This window comes from Pinus tabuliformis, chromosome 6 (assembly GCF_031772625.1).
Source record: "Pinus tabuliformis cultivar Carrire ecotype Pingquan chromosome 6, CPIR1, whole genome shotgun sequence".
Taxonomy (NCBI): Eukaryota; Viridiplantae; Streptophyta; class Pinopsida; order Pinales; family Pinaceae; genus Pinus; species Pinus tabuliformis.
Window position 1 is genome coordinate 1,648,626,941 of NC_142292.1, and position 18,107 is coordinate 1,648,645,047.

The 18,107-nt window shown below is 38.9% G+C and overlaps 1 protein-coding gene across 1 annotated transcript in view; it reads right to left on the reverse strand.

Annotated features, from left to right (window-relative positions):
- Positions 1-1,434: 1,434 nt before the first annotated feature.
- LOC149265282 (putative glycerol-3-phosphate dehydrogenase [NAD(+)] 1, cytosolic) overlaps positions 1,435-18,107 on the reverse strand; it is a 57,819-nt gene continuing 41,146 nt past the window's right edge. Inside the window, exon 5 of the mRNA XM_089429251.1 lies at positions 1,435-1,784. Coding sequence (XP_089285377.1) covers positions 1,658-1,784 — 127 coding nt within the window. The 3' untranslated portion in view covers positions 1,435-1,657. The remainder of the gene's footprint in view (positions 1,785-18,107) is intronic.

Sequence of the window (18,107 nt, forward strand, 5' to 3'; positions counted from 1 at the left end):
TGGCATGAACAGAACAGCAGCTTGCTTTGTTTTGGCTCCCAGGGGAAACACAAGGAGGCTTAATTAGACTACTGGCTTTGTTGTCACTTGTTTATGAGGTTTGATTAGACTGCCAAATAGCTTCGCCAATTGGAAAGGAAAAGCACATTGGAGGTTTACAGTATATATCACTATCTCAAACGATAAACAAAATGGACGACTCTAGAAAATAAATATTTCAACCAACCGCTTGCACCCATTCTCTTGTCCAGAAGAAAATAAAATAAACGGGTTCTTTTCATGAAACGCTTCGCATGCCTTTTTAAATCCTAACAGAAAATTGAAACCAGCTTGCTACTATAATTTTAAGACATTAAGTCGCATAAGGAACAATGCACGCCTGCCTCTAAAGCTTAACGGGGACATAGGCAGCAGGATTGCATCTCCTTCGTCCTCTTCACTAGTTTGACAGTAAAGACCTGCGGCAACTGTCAACAGACAAAATAGTGGCTATGTCTTATATGCTTGACGAGTACAGACTGTAGTCAGCACTTGAACTGTACATGCAATGACATCCAGTGCATGTTTAGAGATTTGGTTTAATCAACACAAACCCAACCATTCAGATTAGAGAACGCTGATCATGGATGGGAAAAAGTCATAACAAAGTATTAAGTAGTTCCCGATAAACATATACAATTACAGAAATACCACATGCTCTCAATGTTGGGACAGCAATCAAGATTCAAAAGTCAATGTAAACAAACAAAAATCGAAGGCACACAGGTATCTGTAGGCAAAAATAAAACATCACTTTGTTGTTGATATGTTGCAATCGATTGCCCCCGGGCAGCACAATTGGCAATTGCCATGATATTAAGTCTTTGTGAAGTGTGGTTAGAGGTTCAAATTCCCTTGAAAGCCTTATGAGCCATACTGGGTGCCCATCAACCCCTGGGTTCGCCTACAGATTTAGTAGTAGTGGGAATCAACCCTGCGTCCCGTGAAGAAGAAGATATGTTGCCATCAATTGTTGAAATCAAATGGCAAATTCTCCATGCAATTATACACCATGGTTGACATGCAACCTCAAAATTTTCAGAATCCGGATCATCAATGTATCATTATATCATATAAAACATGAACTCTACACTGAATAGAGTAAACAAGGCCATTTGCTAATCTTGAATCACTTTTGGCATTCTTCTATACTGATAATTCTCTAATATTTTGTGCATGAGTAAAGCGTTGGAAAGGTTGAAACATTTAAATATACATGTTAGCGTTCAATTAACAGGGGGCGTATCTTCCCTTCACAACGCTCTTTGATTAGCAAACATTCCATCGCAGAACTAATTTTATATTCCCCATTCCTTACGAACTAAAGAAATCAAAACACGCGCTTGCTAAGGAAGAAAAGTGGGAGGCTCTTGCATGTTTTGCCAAAACATGGAATACAGGGAAATCAGATTGATATAATATATTAAAGTTGCATGTTTCCCTTATACAGAACACTTTGCAAAGTCTGCCTTGTAGCTTCCAATATGTAAACGAATAAATTTATACACAAAAAGAAAAGGAAAGACGGAATGATAAAACAGATCCCAATGACTTCGACTTAAGCAAGAACTCAATTTCCTACATGCAGTACCAATAAGCCAACCACTCTCATTGAACTTTATTGAGATTGCCCTAGGAGTGAAGGCCTGTAGAAAGCATGACTCTGGGCAATTTCAATTCGCTCCCGAGGATCATGCATGGTCTCATCCCGTAATGCTTGAAGAATTGCCTGTGTTGAGGAGTCCCTGTTCACAGAAAGGTATCAAATAAGATTTCCACATTACATTGGATTGAAATTATAACATCTGGGTGTTGCCAATAAATAAAATACAAGTTTCATAACAGTGCGCACACAGAAAAAAAAAAATAACAAAAGATAATTATAACCCTGATTTATCGTCAATCAGAAGAAACAATAAAGCTCAAGAGAGACTACAAAATATTTAGATATTTTCACTGGACTGCTTAATGTTTTGATTGATTTTCTCCATGTAAAGCTTACTAACTCTCACCTGTAATCTGACTTGTTTTATGAGGATTATGCTTATTTTCTCCATACTTTGCAATAGAATTGAGACTTGTTGCTTCATATGTTGCAAAAATAAAGGCTTCTATACTACACTCTCTTCCTAATATATCCATTTTAACACGTTTTGGACAAATGTTAAGTTGTGGTATGTTTTATGCTTAGGGCAATTTACTTTTCTTTCTTATTATTATTCATAGATTAGCAATCACATGTGCATAAGTAAAGTGCAGATAGAACATTAAACGAACAACAGAAAACAAGCCAAGACAAGAGACACAAGATGTGGCGGCTAGCTAGGGACAAACCCCACAATGTGTAGAGAAACCCTTTGATCAAATCTTCTTTTATCTTCAATAATTCAGCAGAGAGAAATAGTACAATAAATCTGATTTATATCAGCAGTAGCAAACCCTAGATGAGCAGCATCAGCATTAGCGACTTCATCATCAAAACTAAGACAGTGGATATCTCACAAACTGACCGTCGGATCGGCTTGATTCCACCACCAAAAAATGCAGCCTTCAGAGGAGGTCCAGATGGACCTACAGCGCAGTTCAGAAGAGGAGGTTTGATGGTCAACACTGGTCAAAGTTTGGATCTACAATTGCAGCTTCAAGTTCAACAACTTCCTTCCACGTGTGAGAGAGAGTCTCTTTTCTGTGCAATAGAGAAGAGCCTCTTTTCTGCACAGGAGAGAGAGAGAGATGTGATGAGATGAGTGAGTGCAAATGAGGAAAATTCCTCCTGTATTTATACACAACTGTTGATGTTTGAATAGATGCGACTGTTGGGCTTTTGAGCCTACATGAGTTGTAGGTCGGCTTGATAATTATTTCATAATCAAAATAAAGTCATATCTCCATAAATAATTATCGAAATCGGATGATCTTTAGATCAATCCTACACCTCTCAATGAGAGGAATCTAATAAAAATATTATCAGCCATGAATAAGATGATCCACATGGAGTTTGGCCCTAGTTGCCAATTTTAACACTCCCTCTCAACTAGCGAGAACTTCATCTGCAATCTGTCTGTCGGTCGCTACTATTCATCCATCAAATGCACTGCTCTGTACAGCTTGACCCCTACTCTGCTCTACTCTATCCTGCCTGCTTTGCTCTGTTCTGCCTACTCTGCTCTGTTATGTTTTGCCCTGTTATGATCTGCTCTGTTCTGATATACTATGCTTTGTCCAAATTATGAAGAGGAAGAAATGATCGACGATGTATCATACTAACTCAAAGTCAGTCTCAGAGTATGTACCACTGGTCCTAGACCGGTCTCAACCGACCCGAAGTTAGCGTCATAGTGGGTACAACTCCTACCACTGGTCCCAGACCAGTATCATCCTCCACTAACTCAAAGTCAGTCAGAGTGCAACCACTGGTCCCAGACCAGCCTCAACCAACCCGAAGTCAACGTCATAGTAGGTACCACTCCTACCACTAGTCCCAGACCAGTATCGTAGTCTCAGAGAGTGTACCACTGGTCCCAGACCAGTCTCAACCGACCCGAAGTCAGCGTCATAGTATGTACCACTCTCATTGGTCCCAGACCAATACTACACTGACCCGAGGTCAATCTCAGAGTATGTACCACTGGTCCTAGACCAATCTCAACCGACCCGAAGTTAGCGTCATAGTAGGTACAACTCCTACCACTGGTTCCAGACCAGTATCATTGATCCCAGATCAATGAAGGTCATCCTAGCAAAGGGAGTACAGTAGATACAGCGATGCGTCCATCAGTACTACTATGGTCCCTAACTTCATTTCCCTGCTCATTGATCAGATGAGAGGTACTTCCCATGAGTCCCAGACTGCATGGGTAGGATGCCTTGACAGGAGAACTTAATCAATCCCGTCCTCACAGAAGAACTAATCATCCTGCTACACAATTGCCATGGAGAACACATCATCCAAGCCTCCCAAAAGAACTAATCATCCTGCTACATAATCGTCATGGAGAACACAACATCCAGACCTCACAGGAGAACCAATCATCCTGCTACATAGTCGCCACGGGGTGTACATGTACAGCACCAGGGGATAGTGAATCACCCTGTGGCCATATGTCGCTCCAAGAAGTACCCTGCACCCCCTCAGAGCTCCCAGTGCTCAATGCATCATACAGGACTCTCATCGGAGCGTCTTTGAACAACACCAAGTTGTTCTCGGAAAGTCAGGAATTTTACTTTCCCTAGGGGCTTTGTCAGAATGTTAGTGACCTGTTCATTTGTACCGATATGTTGGAGCCTGATAGCTCCCCGCTGCACCATATCTCAAATATAGTGGTACCTGATATCGATATGCTTGGCGCGATCATGAAATACGAGATTCTCTAACAAACGAATCCCACTCTGGTTGTCACATAGGATCACGGTGGTATCCAATGTAAATCCAAACAGCTCACTAAAGAGCTTACGCAACCAGTCTGCCTCACAGAAGGCCATGCTAACAGCAATATACTCTACTTCGGCAATCCTCAAAGCCACCGACTTTTGCTTCCTACGCATCCAGGATATCGAAGCAGATCCCAAGGAAAAACAGCACCCAGAAGTGCTCTTACAGTCCTCCACATTGCCTGCCCAATCAGCATTAGTGTATCCAAGTAGTCTCACATCTCCAACAGTGTATCTTAACCCATATGTAATTGTGCCACAAAGATATCTTAACAGATTCTTGGCACCAACCCAATGTATGTGGTGAGGTTCAACCATATGTTGACTCAACGTGTTGACTGCGAAGCATATATCTGGACGGGAGTTCACTAAGAACATTAATGTTCCAATGAGTTGCCAATACTCGGTAGCATTTCGTAAAACGAGTCCAGCAGTACTACCGCTTAACTTCTTGAAGTCAAGCTCCAGCGGAATAGGTACAGGCTTGCAATCCACCATACCAAATCTTTCTAGAATCTTCACCACATATTTTCCTTGAGATAGGAAAATTTCCCTTGACTTCTGCCAGACTTCAAGTCCTAGGAAATAGTGCAACAGTCCTAGACCCTTCATTTCAAATGCAGAAGCCAACTCCCTCTTACATTTGTGAATGAGAGGGTCTGCGCCTGTTAGGAAGAGGTCATCCACATACAGCACTAGTATGAGAGGTTTGTCATCTTCAACCTTAAAGTAAAGGTTAGGATCGGCTTCACTCCTAGTGAATCCCAGCTTCATCAAGTAGCTATCGATCCTCTCATACCATGCTCGAGGTGCTTGCTTCAACCCGTAGAGAGCTTTCTTCAACCTGCATACATGAGATTTTTTATCATAAATCTCAAATCCTTCGGGTTGCTCCACGTAGACCTCTTATTTGATTGAACCATGCAAGAACGCGGTCTTGACATCCATCTAATGTAGGTTCCATCCTTGTGAAGCCGCAAGGGCTATGATCGAGTGGATGGTCGTATATCTGGCAACAGGTGCAAATATCTCATCATAGTCTATACCTTCCTTCTGGGAGAAACCACGAGCAACAAAACGAGCCTTATACTTTTCCGTACTTCCATCTGCATGCTTTATCTTGTAAAGCCATTTAGAAGTGACAATTGTCCTGTCCTGGGGTCTGTTTATAATAAACTCATATTCTTCGGTCATAGCATCCTTCCATACTTGATGCTTGACGGCATCTGAGAATGATGAAGGCTCATTTTGTATGATCGTGCTCATGATGGTCAGGTATCCCTGATACCTGTTAGGTTTCTTACTTTCACGAAAGGTTCCTTGGGGTGCAGCATGTCCTTTAGCATCATCAAGTAGCCCCCTAAGCCATGAAGACCTCTTCCTAGAAGAGGAGGGCTCGTGGAGGATCAATTGGATCCATGGGTTCTTCCATATCAGGCATTGTTTCATCATCCTTTTCTTTCGGTTCCTTGGTGTCGACTTCTTGAGAACTCCTCAAAGTCGGAAGATTGTCCACCTTGCTGAAAGCCATATCTTTGTCAAAGGTGATATCATGACTAATCATGACTTCCCTTTGACTGGATACATAGATTCTATAGCCCTTAGTATTTTCTCCATAGCCCACGAAGGTTCCTTTCTTTCCAGATGCACCCAATTTATTCATTTTCTCTTTCGGCACATGAAAATATACAAGGCTTACAAAAATTCTAACATGAGCTATGTCAGGTTTCTTACCGGTGGACATTTCTTCAGGAGTCTTGGAACCCAATGCTTGATGAGGGCATCGGTTTTGTACATATACGGCGGTGTTTGCAGCTTCAGCCCATAGAAACTTCGAAAGTCTTTGATCATGGAACATGGCACGGACAACTTCCACAATCGTACAGTTCTTCCTTTCCACCACACCATTCTGTTCAGGAGTATATGATGTAGTAGTCTCCCTCTTGATGCCAACCTCTTTGCAAAAATCATGGAACTCGTTAGATTCATATTCAGTCCCATTATCAGTCTTTAAGATTTTGATCTTCTTTTCGGTTTGATTCTTGATCAAGGCTTTGAAGTGTCGAAACCAAGAGAAAACTTCATCCTTCTTTTTCAAAAAGTATATCCACGTCTTTCGAGAATAGTCATCTATAAAAGTAAGGTAATATGAATATCCTCCCAAGGAGTTCACAGGCTTCATACCAAATATGTCTGAGTGAACCAGTTGTAATATATCGAAGGTCTTGCTTTGGCTTGAGGGGAATGGTCCCCTTTTGAGCTTTCCTTTGGCACATCCTGGACATACACCTTCTTTCACTACTCGAAATTCGGGCATCCCGAACATACACCTTCTTTCTCTACTTGGAATTCGAGCATCCATGTTACCATTTGTCTTACATCGGGTAGAGCTTTGTAATGAAAGTGGGAAAACCTCCGATGCCAAAGTTCGCACTGAAGAGATGTGTCACAAGACATGACATCCAGCGAGCTTCCACCGACCTGATATAATGAATCAATTCGAAATCCAAGAGTGAAGGCATCTTTAACATTATTTTTCCATACACGTACCTTGCCATTATTGAAGGTCACCTTGTAGCCTTTATCTTCCATTGCCGAGATGGACACCAGGGTCTTTTTGAGGTCAGGTGCATTTAAAATACATCATGGAATTTCTAGCCTTCTTGAATGGTTGTCCTCTTCCTTGATTCCCAGCACTCCTCTTACCTTTGCTATTGAATTTGTCATTCCTTTGATTTCCATCAGAGGGATTTTGATCATCGTCCCGGTGTGAGTCCTTTCTATCAGGGCACTCCCTTGCATAGTGACTTGCTTTATCGCAGATGTAACAATGTCCTTTTCTTCCACCCTTAGGTCCAGCCTTTCTTTTTTATTTAGTCCCGGAATTGTTTCTCTTCTTAGCATGAGAAGAAAAGGCAGCAAGAGGACCTTTAGGCATGAGCATTTCTTGCTCTTCTACCCTTGTTTCTTCTTGAATGCATCTAGCCATTAATTCCTCGAAACCAGGAATTACATTATTGTTCAGAAGAGTAGTCTTGAACACGTACCATTCAGATGGTAATCCTCCAAGAGTCATGAGTGCCATTTCCCTTTCAGTAATAGTCTCCCTAATAGATAAGAGATTGTTCATGATTTCGGTGATCCTTAAGAAGTATGCTTGCATACTCTCATCTTTACCCTTCTTAATTTCCTTCAGTTTATTTCTAAGAAACAAAACTTGATTTTAAATAAACTCACCAAATCTATCGTAGATTTCCTTGGAGGTGTTTAAGTCAGAAATGTAGGCCATCAAGTGCTTGTTGATAGAGTCCCGGATGATCTTCTTTGTTTTGACTTCTCCGGTTTTCCATTTGTTCCAAGCAGCAGCGGATGCATTTGTTGGAGGCTCAACAATATTGCCTCTCACATGGTCCAACACTCCTTGATCTTCTAAGGTTAGATCGATAGACATCTTCCATCCGTGATAGTCAGCTTTCTCACGGAGCTTATCCTCGGCAGGAAAGCGGGATGAGGACCCCATAGTTCTTTTCGAATAGCCTTGTCAATCTTCTCTTCGGTGATTGCTCTTGCTCTTACTCGGGCTTTGTCTTCACCTTAGCTCTAATACCATGTTAAGTTACGGTATTTTCTATGCTTAGAGCAATTTACTTTTCTTTCTTATTATTATTCATAGATTAGCAATCACATGTGCATAAATAAAGTGCAGATAGAACATTAAACGATCAACAGAAAACAAGCCAAAACAAAAGACACAAGATGTGGCGGCTACCCAGGGACAAACCCCACAATGTGTGGGGAAACCCTTTGATCAAATCTTCTTTTATCTTCAATAATTCAACAGAGAGAAATAGTACAATAAATTTGATTTATATCAGCAGTAGCAAACCCTAGATCAACAGCGTCAGCATTAGCGGCTTCATCATCAAAACTAGGGCAGTCGATATCTCGCAAACCAACCGTCGGATCGTCTTGATTCCACCACCAAAAAATGTGGCCTTCAAAGGAGGTCCAAATGGACCTACAGCGCAGTTCAGAAAAGGAGGTTTGATGGTCAATGCTTGTCAAAGTTTGGATCTGAAGTTGCAACTTCAGGTTCAGCAGCTTCCTTCCACATGTGTGAGAGAGAGTCTCTTTTTTGCGCAGTAGAGGAGCCTCTTTTCTGCGCAAAAGAGAGAGAGAGAGAGAGAGATGTGATGAGATGAGTGAGTGCAAATGAGGAAAAGTCCTCCTGTATTTATACACAACTGTTGATGTTTGAATAGATTCCATTGTTGGGCTTCTGAGCCTACATGAGTTGTAGGTCGGCTTGATAATTATTCCATAATCAAAATCAATTCATATCTCCATAAATACTTATCGGAATCGGATGATCTTTAGATCAATCCTACACCTCTCGACAAGAAGAATCTAATAAAAATATTATCAGCCATGAATAAGATGACCCACATGGAGTTTGGCCCTACTTTCCAATTTTAACAACAAAAAAACAATATCCAACCATGCCACAAATAAGGATGAAAACACTCATTCTAGCATTACCCAATTTAGCTTAGATACTCCATAACTTAGACTGTCCCGTGAATCACAAATGCCCTGCCTGCCTTGAGATATATGTCGTTAAAAGGGGTCACCAACAAACGGAACAACGATAATTACATGGGTTGGGTCTGCTCTGGAGAGATTGGCGATGGAATAATAGCAAGCCATTTAATCTAATGTGACCAAGGATCTTTATGACAAGGTGTGGCACACGTCTAACATTGTCCCTCGCTTGAACCAAAGGTGAGGGTTTGGGGATCATGTCGCATGATGGTTGAGGAGGTCCCAGTACATCTGCAAATCACAATCTCCTTTTGAACAGAAAGTTTGGGTGTGGCTTCTGTTGCATCAAGAATTCACTATCAGGAGCAGGATTCACAAGGTTGGTATGAGAAATATTGTTTGTGTTCTGTCCGGCAAGGATAAAACAGTTGAACATGTTATTTTGGAGATGTCAGTCAGCCAAAGTATTTTATGCATAGTTTTTCGCTGAATTTCACTTCCTTTTTCACTATGTCGCTTTCACAGAAAATTCTTATTCTGGGAGACACTTGGATGATTTGGGACAACTACAAATCCTTGTGGCCCACAGTCCGGTTGATTGCAAATGGCTTTCAAGGAAACATTATTGTAAAATTACTTTTCAGGAGGATCGCTCCCATTTTAACCTAGGGGATTTGAGCTGATCCAACGAGATGTCAAGTCCCCTGCTCTTGGTGCACAAGGTCATATGTTAACATTTTTGGCCTTTTCAGGACAGCATTTTCCAGAACCCTATTGTTCATGTGATGTACTTCTCTTTCTTCCATGATATACTTATTTGATCTATGTACCTGTTACGAACCTAATTTGATATCAGATTATTAGAAATAGAATTCTAATACGAATTCTGCTATCCAGAGGGACTTTAACAAGCTCAAACTATTACAAACACAAGCAACTAAACTAACAACAACCTGATTTATCTAGCAGACATAGTGAAGCCAGCTTACAGTAGAAACAACCATAAATTAGGGAATTGTAGTGCAGCAGTTTAATCCAATGTTGCACAAAGCGGGAACATTTTTTGGAAGCGGATCCATAGAAGCGTCATTTCCCAAAAATCTAGGAAGCGAACCATCTCGGAAGCGTCTACTCTATATATATATATATCCAAAATACCTCTATGATGCCTCTGAAATTCTATGGTGCCTCTCACTACCAGAGCACATTTAGTTTTGTTACCCATAGTGATATGGAAGTCCATCTGCTCCTCCTGATAGCTAGAGAAAAATTCTCTAACTCTTGTCATATGAGCCAAAGCTCCACTATCAATATACCAAACACTAGATGATGTTGAACCTGACAAGCACGCGAACTCATCCTCCAACCTAGAAGATAATTCTGAGGCTTCCTGACAGTTGATTTTGTCCATGATTTTTTGTGCTATTTCTCCTTTCCTTCCTAACGTTATTCTATACCAGCAAACTGATGCAAAATAACTGCATTCCCGCCAAAGATCTGCTCTGCAAGGAAAACACGGTTGCTCCCTCTACCTCTGGTAATCTTTGATCTGGAAAATTTATTCTCTGTCAACTCTCTTAGAGAAATAATTTTTTCCACAAAAAAACGACCTTCTTGGCCAAAGGAACCGCATTGCCTCTGAGTGTTTCGAACTGCTGCCTACACAAAGCTTCAAAATTCCTCTTCCCTTCTGCCACAAAGCTCTCTAGCTTCCAAGCTGTGTTCTAATACCATGTGAAAATTCCGTAACCCGGAATCCTACTACAACCATTGATAATATTTCTTGTAGTTGTTAAATTAATTAAACAAACTATTTGCAATTTCCTATGGAAAATATTGAAATATATACACTGCAGCCTTCACAAAACAAATATTGTGGAAAAATAAATGCTGGAAAATTAGAGAAATTCTAGCACACACACAGAATTTTGACAATTATTTTTGGACAATTGTCCCCAAAAAAACCCAATGTGGGAAAACCGATGAAGTAGATGAGGGTTTCTTTATTAATTCTTCAGCAGAAATTCAACTACAAGAATTCGGAAAGCAAAACAGAGGAAAAACACTGAGAGAAATCTACTGATAAATTTTTCACTCTCCACAGCAACTCCTTGACCCCGAGATGGACCTTCTATCCATACGTTGGTGTCTCTGCATCACCCTCTGCGCAGTGCTCTAGTGGATTGTGTCTCTCTTCACGCTATCTCTTCCAAAATTCATTCTGCACTTCCCGGACCACTATTGATACTCTCTCTCTCTCTCTCCTGCAATTCACCCTCCAGCTCTATCTCCTCTACTAAACTTCAGCCACTGAGAAAATTGATTTGCCCAAGCAACTGAGTAACTGTTGATGTGTTTTCTCCAAGCCCATTGAGTGTCTTCTTATAATCTCTCGTTGAGACATCAATGGCTAAGATTAAAACATAATCGATGGCTAAGATTAACTAGAATTTGATCCATGTCTTCCTCTAGAAGATTCTCACCATAATACCCTTTAATTAATCATATTTCCTAAGTTTAGACTTAAGAAACATTAAAAAACGATTAATTATTTTATTTAAGTCGTCTCTAGGTAGAATTTTTATAAATGATTTATGGGTTTTGGAGATCTCGTGTATTCTAGCCTCTCCACAAAATTTCAAGACTAGAACACATCTGATGCTACAAAAACTAACAAAGACTAAGCCAACAGATTCCAGATCTTGGTGTTTGGTACTTGACAGATTGCAGTATACCAGAGTAGTACCTCACTTGAAGCCTCAATTCTTCATGATGTTCATAGGAAGAAAACCTAGTACATCTAGAATAATTTTGCTTATGCACAGATTGGGCATACTATTTGAGGCTTATTAAAACTCCGTTCCAGACTTGTACATGCTTTGCTCTGTTGGCATATGCTATTGAGTCTTGACTGTGGCTTATAATAACTCTGTCCCTGGCATCTCCTTGTATCAATTCTGTTGCCATTATCTCTATTCCTAGTAGTAAACTCGCTATGCTAGTCCTGTGTATTCATGATTGACTGTTATTGTGTATTTATATTTGGGCATGGTGTCACAAGTAATGGTAATGTTGGACAGAATATTACCAGATGTAACGCCATTCGCCTTAACACCCAAAATATCTCAGTTCACTTTGGATTGGCTGTGGTCATGAATATCATTTTAAGGAATTAGACAGAAGTTTGACAACAAGCTTATTCACTCGTCGCTCGCTGGTTCTTTCTATATTACTCTTCCACAACCTATAGCCAAACTCCGCATACATTTAAACAATAGGTGTTGCTGATTCATTTATCCAAATTACAGAGAATATCATGGAATAGAGATAAAATCTGAAAGTGGTATCGTGCTTAGAAATGAAGCTGACAAATATGTCAATGTACAGGATTGCTTCCTTCTAGTTACAAATTATTAGTTGTATATACAGACAGAAATATTACCAGCATCTGTTTTGATAACTTTTAGTAGGCATTACTTCATACATAACCGGTACTGCCATGAAAGTAAATCTTCTAATTACTATACCCCTAAAAGAACAAGGGACAATAAAAGTTCTGTACCTACGTTATTTGCTTGATAGAAAGAAAAGTAATTACATGATAACTTGTACTATGAAGTAAATGACAAGGATTCAAGATATTTTAGCAGTCAATATTGTACTTCATATTTGCTGGAAATTTCTGTCTCTCATTACATGATGTTTCTGCTCATCGTATTACATTAAGATGACTTATCAGCTCTGATCTCAGTTTTAAATGTCGAAGCAACTGTAGATTGGTTATATGTGATATGAAGTCTACTGTCCAAAACTGATAGGAGTTGAGCGTATACTTACCCTGATGGAGCAATCTTCAGCAAAATGAATTTATAATTAGGCTACACTCTAAACTGGTTGGGAGTGTTATTTTTTTTACGGATCAAGTTGTATCATAGGAGAGGGAAAAACATCTGACAGTGACCATTCATCTTTCATTTCAATCTGCTTTCCCTGAACACTTGCATGAGGGAATTGAAGGGAACGCTTATGGTATCCCCTTCATATTCCAAGCTTATCTCCTAGAGAGGGGTGTTCGTTCTGTTGTTGTGAGTACAAGTACAATATATTAAACGACTGTAAGTATAACAATGTAGTGTGACTTTCCCTTGAGGTGTAATATAGGATTTCTTTAGGGGCAGCAGTCAGATGGGAACAAAATTGACCAAACTGTAGGACTCTTGACTGTCCCCTCTTGTATTGTAACCATCTCTTAGGAACTCAGTCATGACTCTCTCTCTAATTACAAGAGGGATATCTGGAAAAAAATTCCAACCTCCCCTAGATATTTTTCCCACAGTCTCAACTATAGGGTGGCACCCTGTTAGGTTAGATCTTCTTGAACCGAAAAAAAAAAAAATAAGAGAGGGAGATACATAGGTATTATATACGGGGTTGTGTTACAGTTTCCTTGTATCGGGAGGAATTTTTTTTTTTTGTTAAATTAATTTTTTTAATGTATCCATTTTGACTTGATTTGTTTGGTCCTTCATTTCTTGTTTTAGATTTCATGTCTTTAGTTGTACCTAGGCATTAACAATTATATACATATATACATACATATACATATATAGAGAAAGAAATGTTGAGATTTGTACCCTGGGAGGTACTCCAAGCCCTAGGGTTCGGGGATTGGAGGTTGGAGCGCCACAAAAGCACTCGTGGGCGTGAAACCCAAGCCTCTGGGGGGCTTTGCACCCAAGCATATGGGTGTGAATCCATGAGGAGATTTCTACATGTGATTAATTGAGTTGATAGAGGACTTTGAGAGTAACCGGATGTAATGAAAAGCACTCGAATCTGAGTTGTAGAAGTGGAGATATGAATTTTTGAAGTTATGATGTGGGTTTGTGGCACAAAGGACATGTCAGCCTTGGGTTGAAAAGGTGCCCTTTAGGGCTAGACATTGCCACATGAGGCGTATAAAATGGAGGTAAGGGAAACCTCATTTCACACATCCTAAGTACAAATCATATCAAGTATACCTCTGAAATATTGCAGGACTGAGGCAGCCAAGCAAAGGGCTAGAAAGGATGAGTTTTGTGGAGCATCTTCTTGTTGGATAGTGCAACTTCTCTTGGAGAACAGGCCGCAGATTTCAGAGATGAGGTAGGGTGTTTTTTGTGCTTGGTTTAAGAGTGTATTTGTTTCTGTTATGGGCCGCAGGTGTGCTGTAGCTACAGCAGCATGTGTGGAGAATTGTTGGACGGCCAAGAGGCCTAGTTAGGGCCCTCTCCCCAAGACGGAGCCTAAACAGAGGGCGTTAACGCTTGATCAGTGATTTGAACTCCTTGATGTAGCAGATCCGAGAGCTGTAGAGTGTCTTGAGGAGGATCCTTAGGCCTAACAGCAGCGTATTGGAAGCCTTGAAGGACAGCGAAGGGTGACAGGTGTTTTGACAAGGGAACACAGAGATTGGAGCAGTGTTTTGGGTATTGTAGCAGTGTGACTTCAGCCCTAACTAGAGCTCATGTAGCACAGATCCCTAGGAAAAGAGTAGACCAGCAGTGTGTTGGAGTTTGTGCTCTCTTGTTGATGTTTGATTTGCTAGATGGATGAGGATCTTGGTGGACAGTTTGTGGAAGTCTGTTAGCAGACAAAAGAATGGGTGATCCTAGTTGTTGGATGCCCTAACTAGTGAGCAGATGCTACAACAAGGATTGGTCACTTGTGGTCTGTTGGAAGGCAACGTGAGAATGGACCAAGTATGTACAGTGGATTAGGCCTGTATGGTATGTTGGAGGACAGCGTGATAGTGCCCAAGTTGGAGCCCAGTGTGCAGCACTTTGATGGACAAAAATAGTTGTTAGTGTGGCAGTTGTTGAGCCCAAGGTCTGATCAGCCAGGAGCAGTTTGAGTAGAGAAGGGCATCTACAGCAGAAGTTGGGCAATCCTCCTAGCCCATGTTCATTGTTGGAAAAAGACTTCTAGTAATGATAGGTGGCAGGGCAGCCATCCGTGCCCTATGTTATTCTTCATTGGAGCAGCGCAGGAAGATTATAGTGGGCAGAAGTCCCTGAGTAGCTGAGAAGCAATTGTGAGTTGTTCACAAACGAAGTTTTGAACAACTCAAAAGGAGTTTCGATGTGTTGATGTGTTGATGGACAAGTAATCAACGAGAGAGCAAATTGGATGGCCGAGGTTCAATGGCCAAATGGACATGGATCATTGATAGAGGCAGTGCTGCAGATCGAGGGCCGAAGGACTGGGCAGGTACAGGGTATGACCGAGGGGAGTTGAAAGAGCGTGCTACATCAGCCAGATGGTCAGAGTATCTTGTTGAGGGTAGATTGGTTATCGATGGACTGACACCAAGCCCCAATTTTGTATCTTGTATTAGTGAATGTATGAGGGCCATTGTCCCTAGTATGGGAGCCCTAGACTGTCGTATTATCAATTTGATTAATATAACGAAGTTGGGTTATTATAAAATTTTGTAAAAAGTTGTGTATATTTTGTGCACTAGTGGATTTACTATTGTATATTGTTCTATTGTTCAAAGTAGCTTCGTTGTGGTTCAGTGATTTAAGATTCTATCTTAGACACCAGGATCGTGGAAAAACAACAAGAGAGATTGATTTTTATAACTTTATTTATTGTTGTTGTTTGGTTATATGATCATTTATTTCTTGAGTACCTAAGTTATATATGTGTGTGGAGGGGGTGTTATTATAAATAAGTAATATTTTTGGATATATATTTATATTTTATTGTTTTTACTATTATTATAAGAATTACTTAGATATTATGTTTTAATTTTATGATTTATGTTTATTATTTGAAGGGTCCCTTTATTAAATATTTAATATTACTATTAAATATTAATCATATATTATAATAATTACATATCAATTATATATGGTTATAACTCCGACAGATTATAATGTTTCATATTAATATTATTAAGTTCATATTTTTTGTTTAATTTAATTTATGTGTTAGTTATGAATAATAATATTAATATGAAACATTGTAATCTTTGGGAATTAATATAAATATAGATATATATTTATATATATGATTAGCCTTTATTATATATTTTTAGTTGGGGGTTATTATAAATAAGTAATATTTTTGGATATATATTTATATTTTATTGTTTTTACTATTATTATAAGAATTACATAGATATTATGTTTTAATTTTATAATTTATGTTTATCATTTGAAGGGTCCCTTTATTATTTATTTAATATTACTATTAAATATTAATCATATATTATAATCATTACATATCAATTATATATGGTTATAACTCCAAGGGATTATAATGTTTCATATTAACATTATTAAGTTCATATTTTTTGTTTAATTTAATTTATGTGTTAGTTATGAATATGAATATCTAACTTATTCATATTCATAACTAACACAAATTAAATTAAACAAAAAATATGAAATTAATAATATTAATATGAAACATTATAATCTCTGGGAATTATAATATATATATATATATATATATATATTACTATGATTAGCCTTTATTATATATTTTTAGTGAGATTAGGTTATTATAAGCTATTTTCCTTGTTTTAGGGTTTAATGTTAATTATATTTCTGGTAAATTTATTTATGTTTATTATTTCTAAGAATTTTATAATATTAGTTAATTAATATAAATATTAAATATTTTTTTCTTGTTTTAAAATTTCCTTTTGAACGTTTATTTTGTCCTAAAGTTCATTGATGGATTTTGATTTTTATATCGGTTTTTGACTTTTTTAGGTTTTTTCTTATTATCTCTTCCCTATTTAATCCATTAGACTTGATCAAGTTTCTCATCATCGTCTTGAAGATGAACCACACTTGTTGCTTCAAAATGTCAACCCGAATTTCTAGATTCCTCAAGGTGTTAGAGAATTAGCAGAATGGACTGATGATGTGGTAGGGGCAATGATGGTGTGGTAACACTAGGTAGGATATGGAGATTTGTAGGCATACCCAGTTTAGATTAGGGTATGTTAAGCATACCCAAGTGTCAAAATTGCCAAAAATTCCACAGCATTGGAGATTCAGAGGGCACATGGCCATGTCAAGTTAGTAAGCAAAGGAAAGTCAAGTTGAACTAGCCACTGGAGAAATCAACTAAATGTTGGGTGGTCTAACCAGCCATTGGGGACATCTAGGACCGAAAAGTTAAGTCATGGACCAAGAAAGTACCGTTACAAAGAAAAATAATCTTCCAAATGACTAAGTCGAGCTCTCTTAGTCAAGTCGATTTCATTAATGACCAAATCGAGCCTCTTCAAGGACTAAGGAGTGGGATGTTGAGCAACTAAGTTTACCATTCTTCATCATCGATGATTCTGGGCTATTAGCAAAGGTAACCTTGGACCTACTCGTGCATTATGACCGAAATCGACCCCTTAATGTGCAAATAAATATTTTTTATGTAATATTTTATGAACAAATAGTAAGTCTCCAACTTGTGGATGATTAGTAAAAAAATATTATTTGAGGAGTCCAACTGACCATTAGAAATGTTTTATAAAAAGTTAGTCTCCCCTCTTGTAATAGTTGTTGTTGTCTTATATGTTGAGAAATCTAGGGCATCCATTAGGGTTAGTTTATCACATGATTTCTCTTTAACATTGACATTTACTTGAGATATATTATCAATTCATCATCACAATTATTATTTCTTTTCATCATCAAAATAAATGCCAACAAGAAGATCACAATGAAAACAAAGAGAGACAAGGCTCCAAGCTAGGGTAAAACCCCTTCAAAGGGGGAAAACCCAGAGAACTCCTCCTTATAGAATTTTCAACGAAAACTTCCAAGACCAGGACACTAGACCATCCACCAAGAGACCAAGTCAGCCACCCAAACAAAATTTGTTCTTTACTTCACAATTTCGGATCTGAGGCAATCTAACCTTCCACAAAGAATTCCGCTGCCAAAGAGATAAACCAAAATCCAAGACCAAAACAATCTTCTAGATTCGTTGTCCTTCTTCCTTCTTTCTCCCACTTTTGTTTTGCCTCAGATCTCCTTGAGAAAGTCGAATGCACAAGTACATTTTGGAGGGTGAATTCCTCTCCAATATATAGCCAT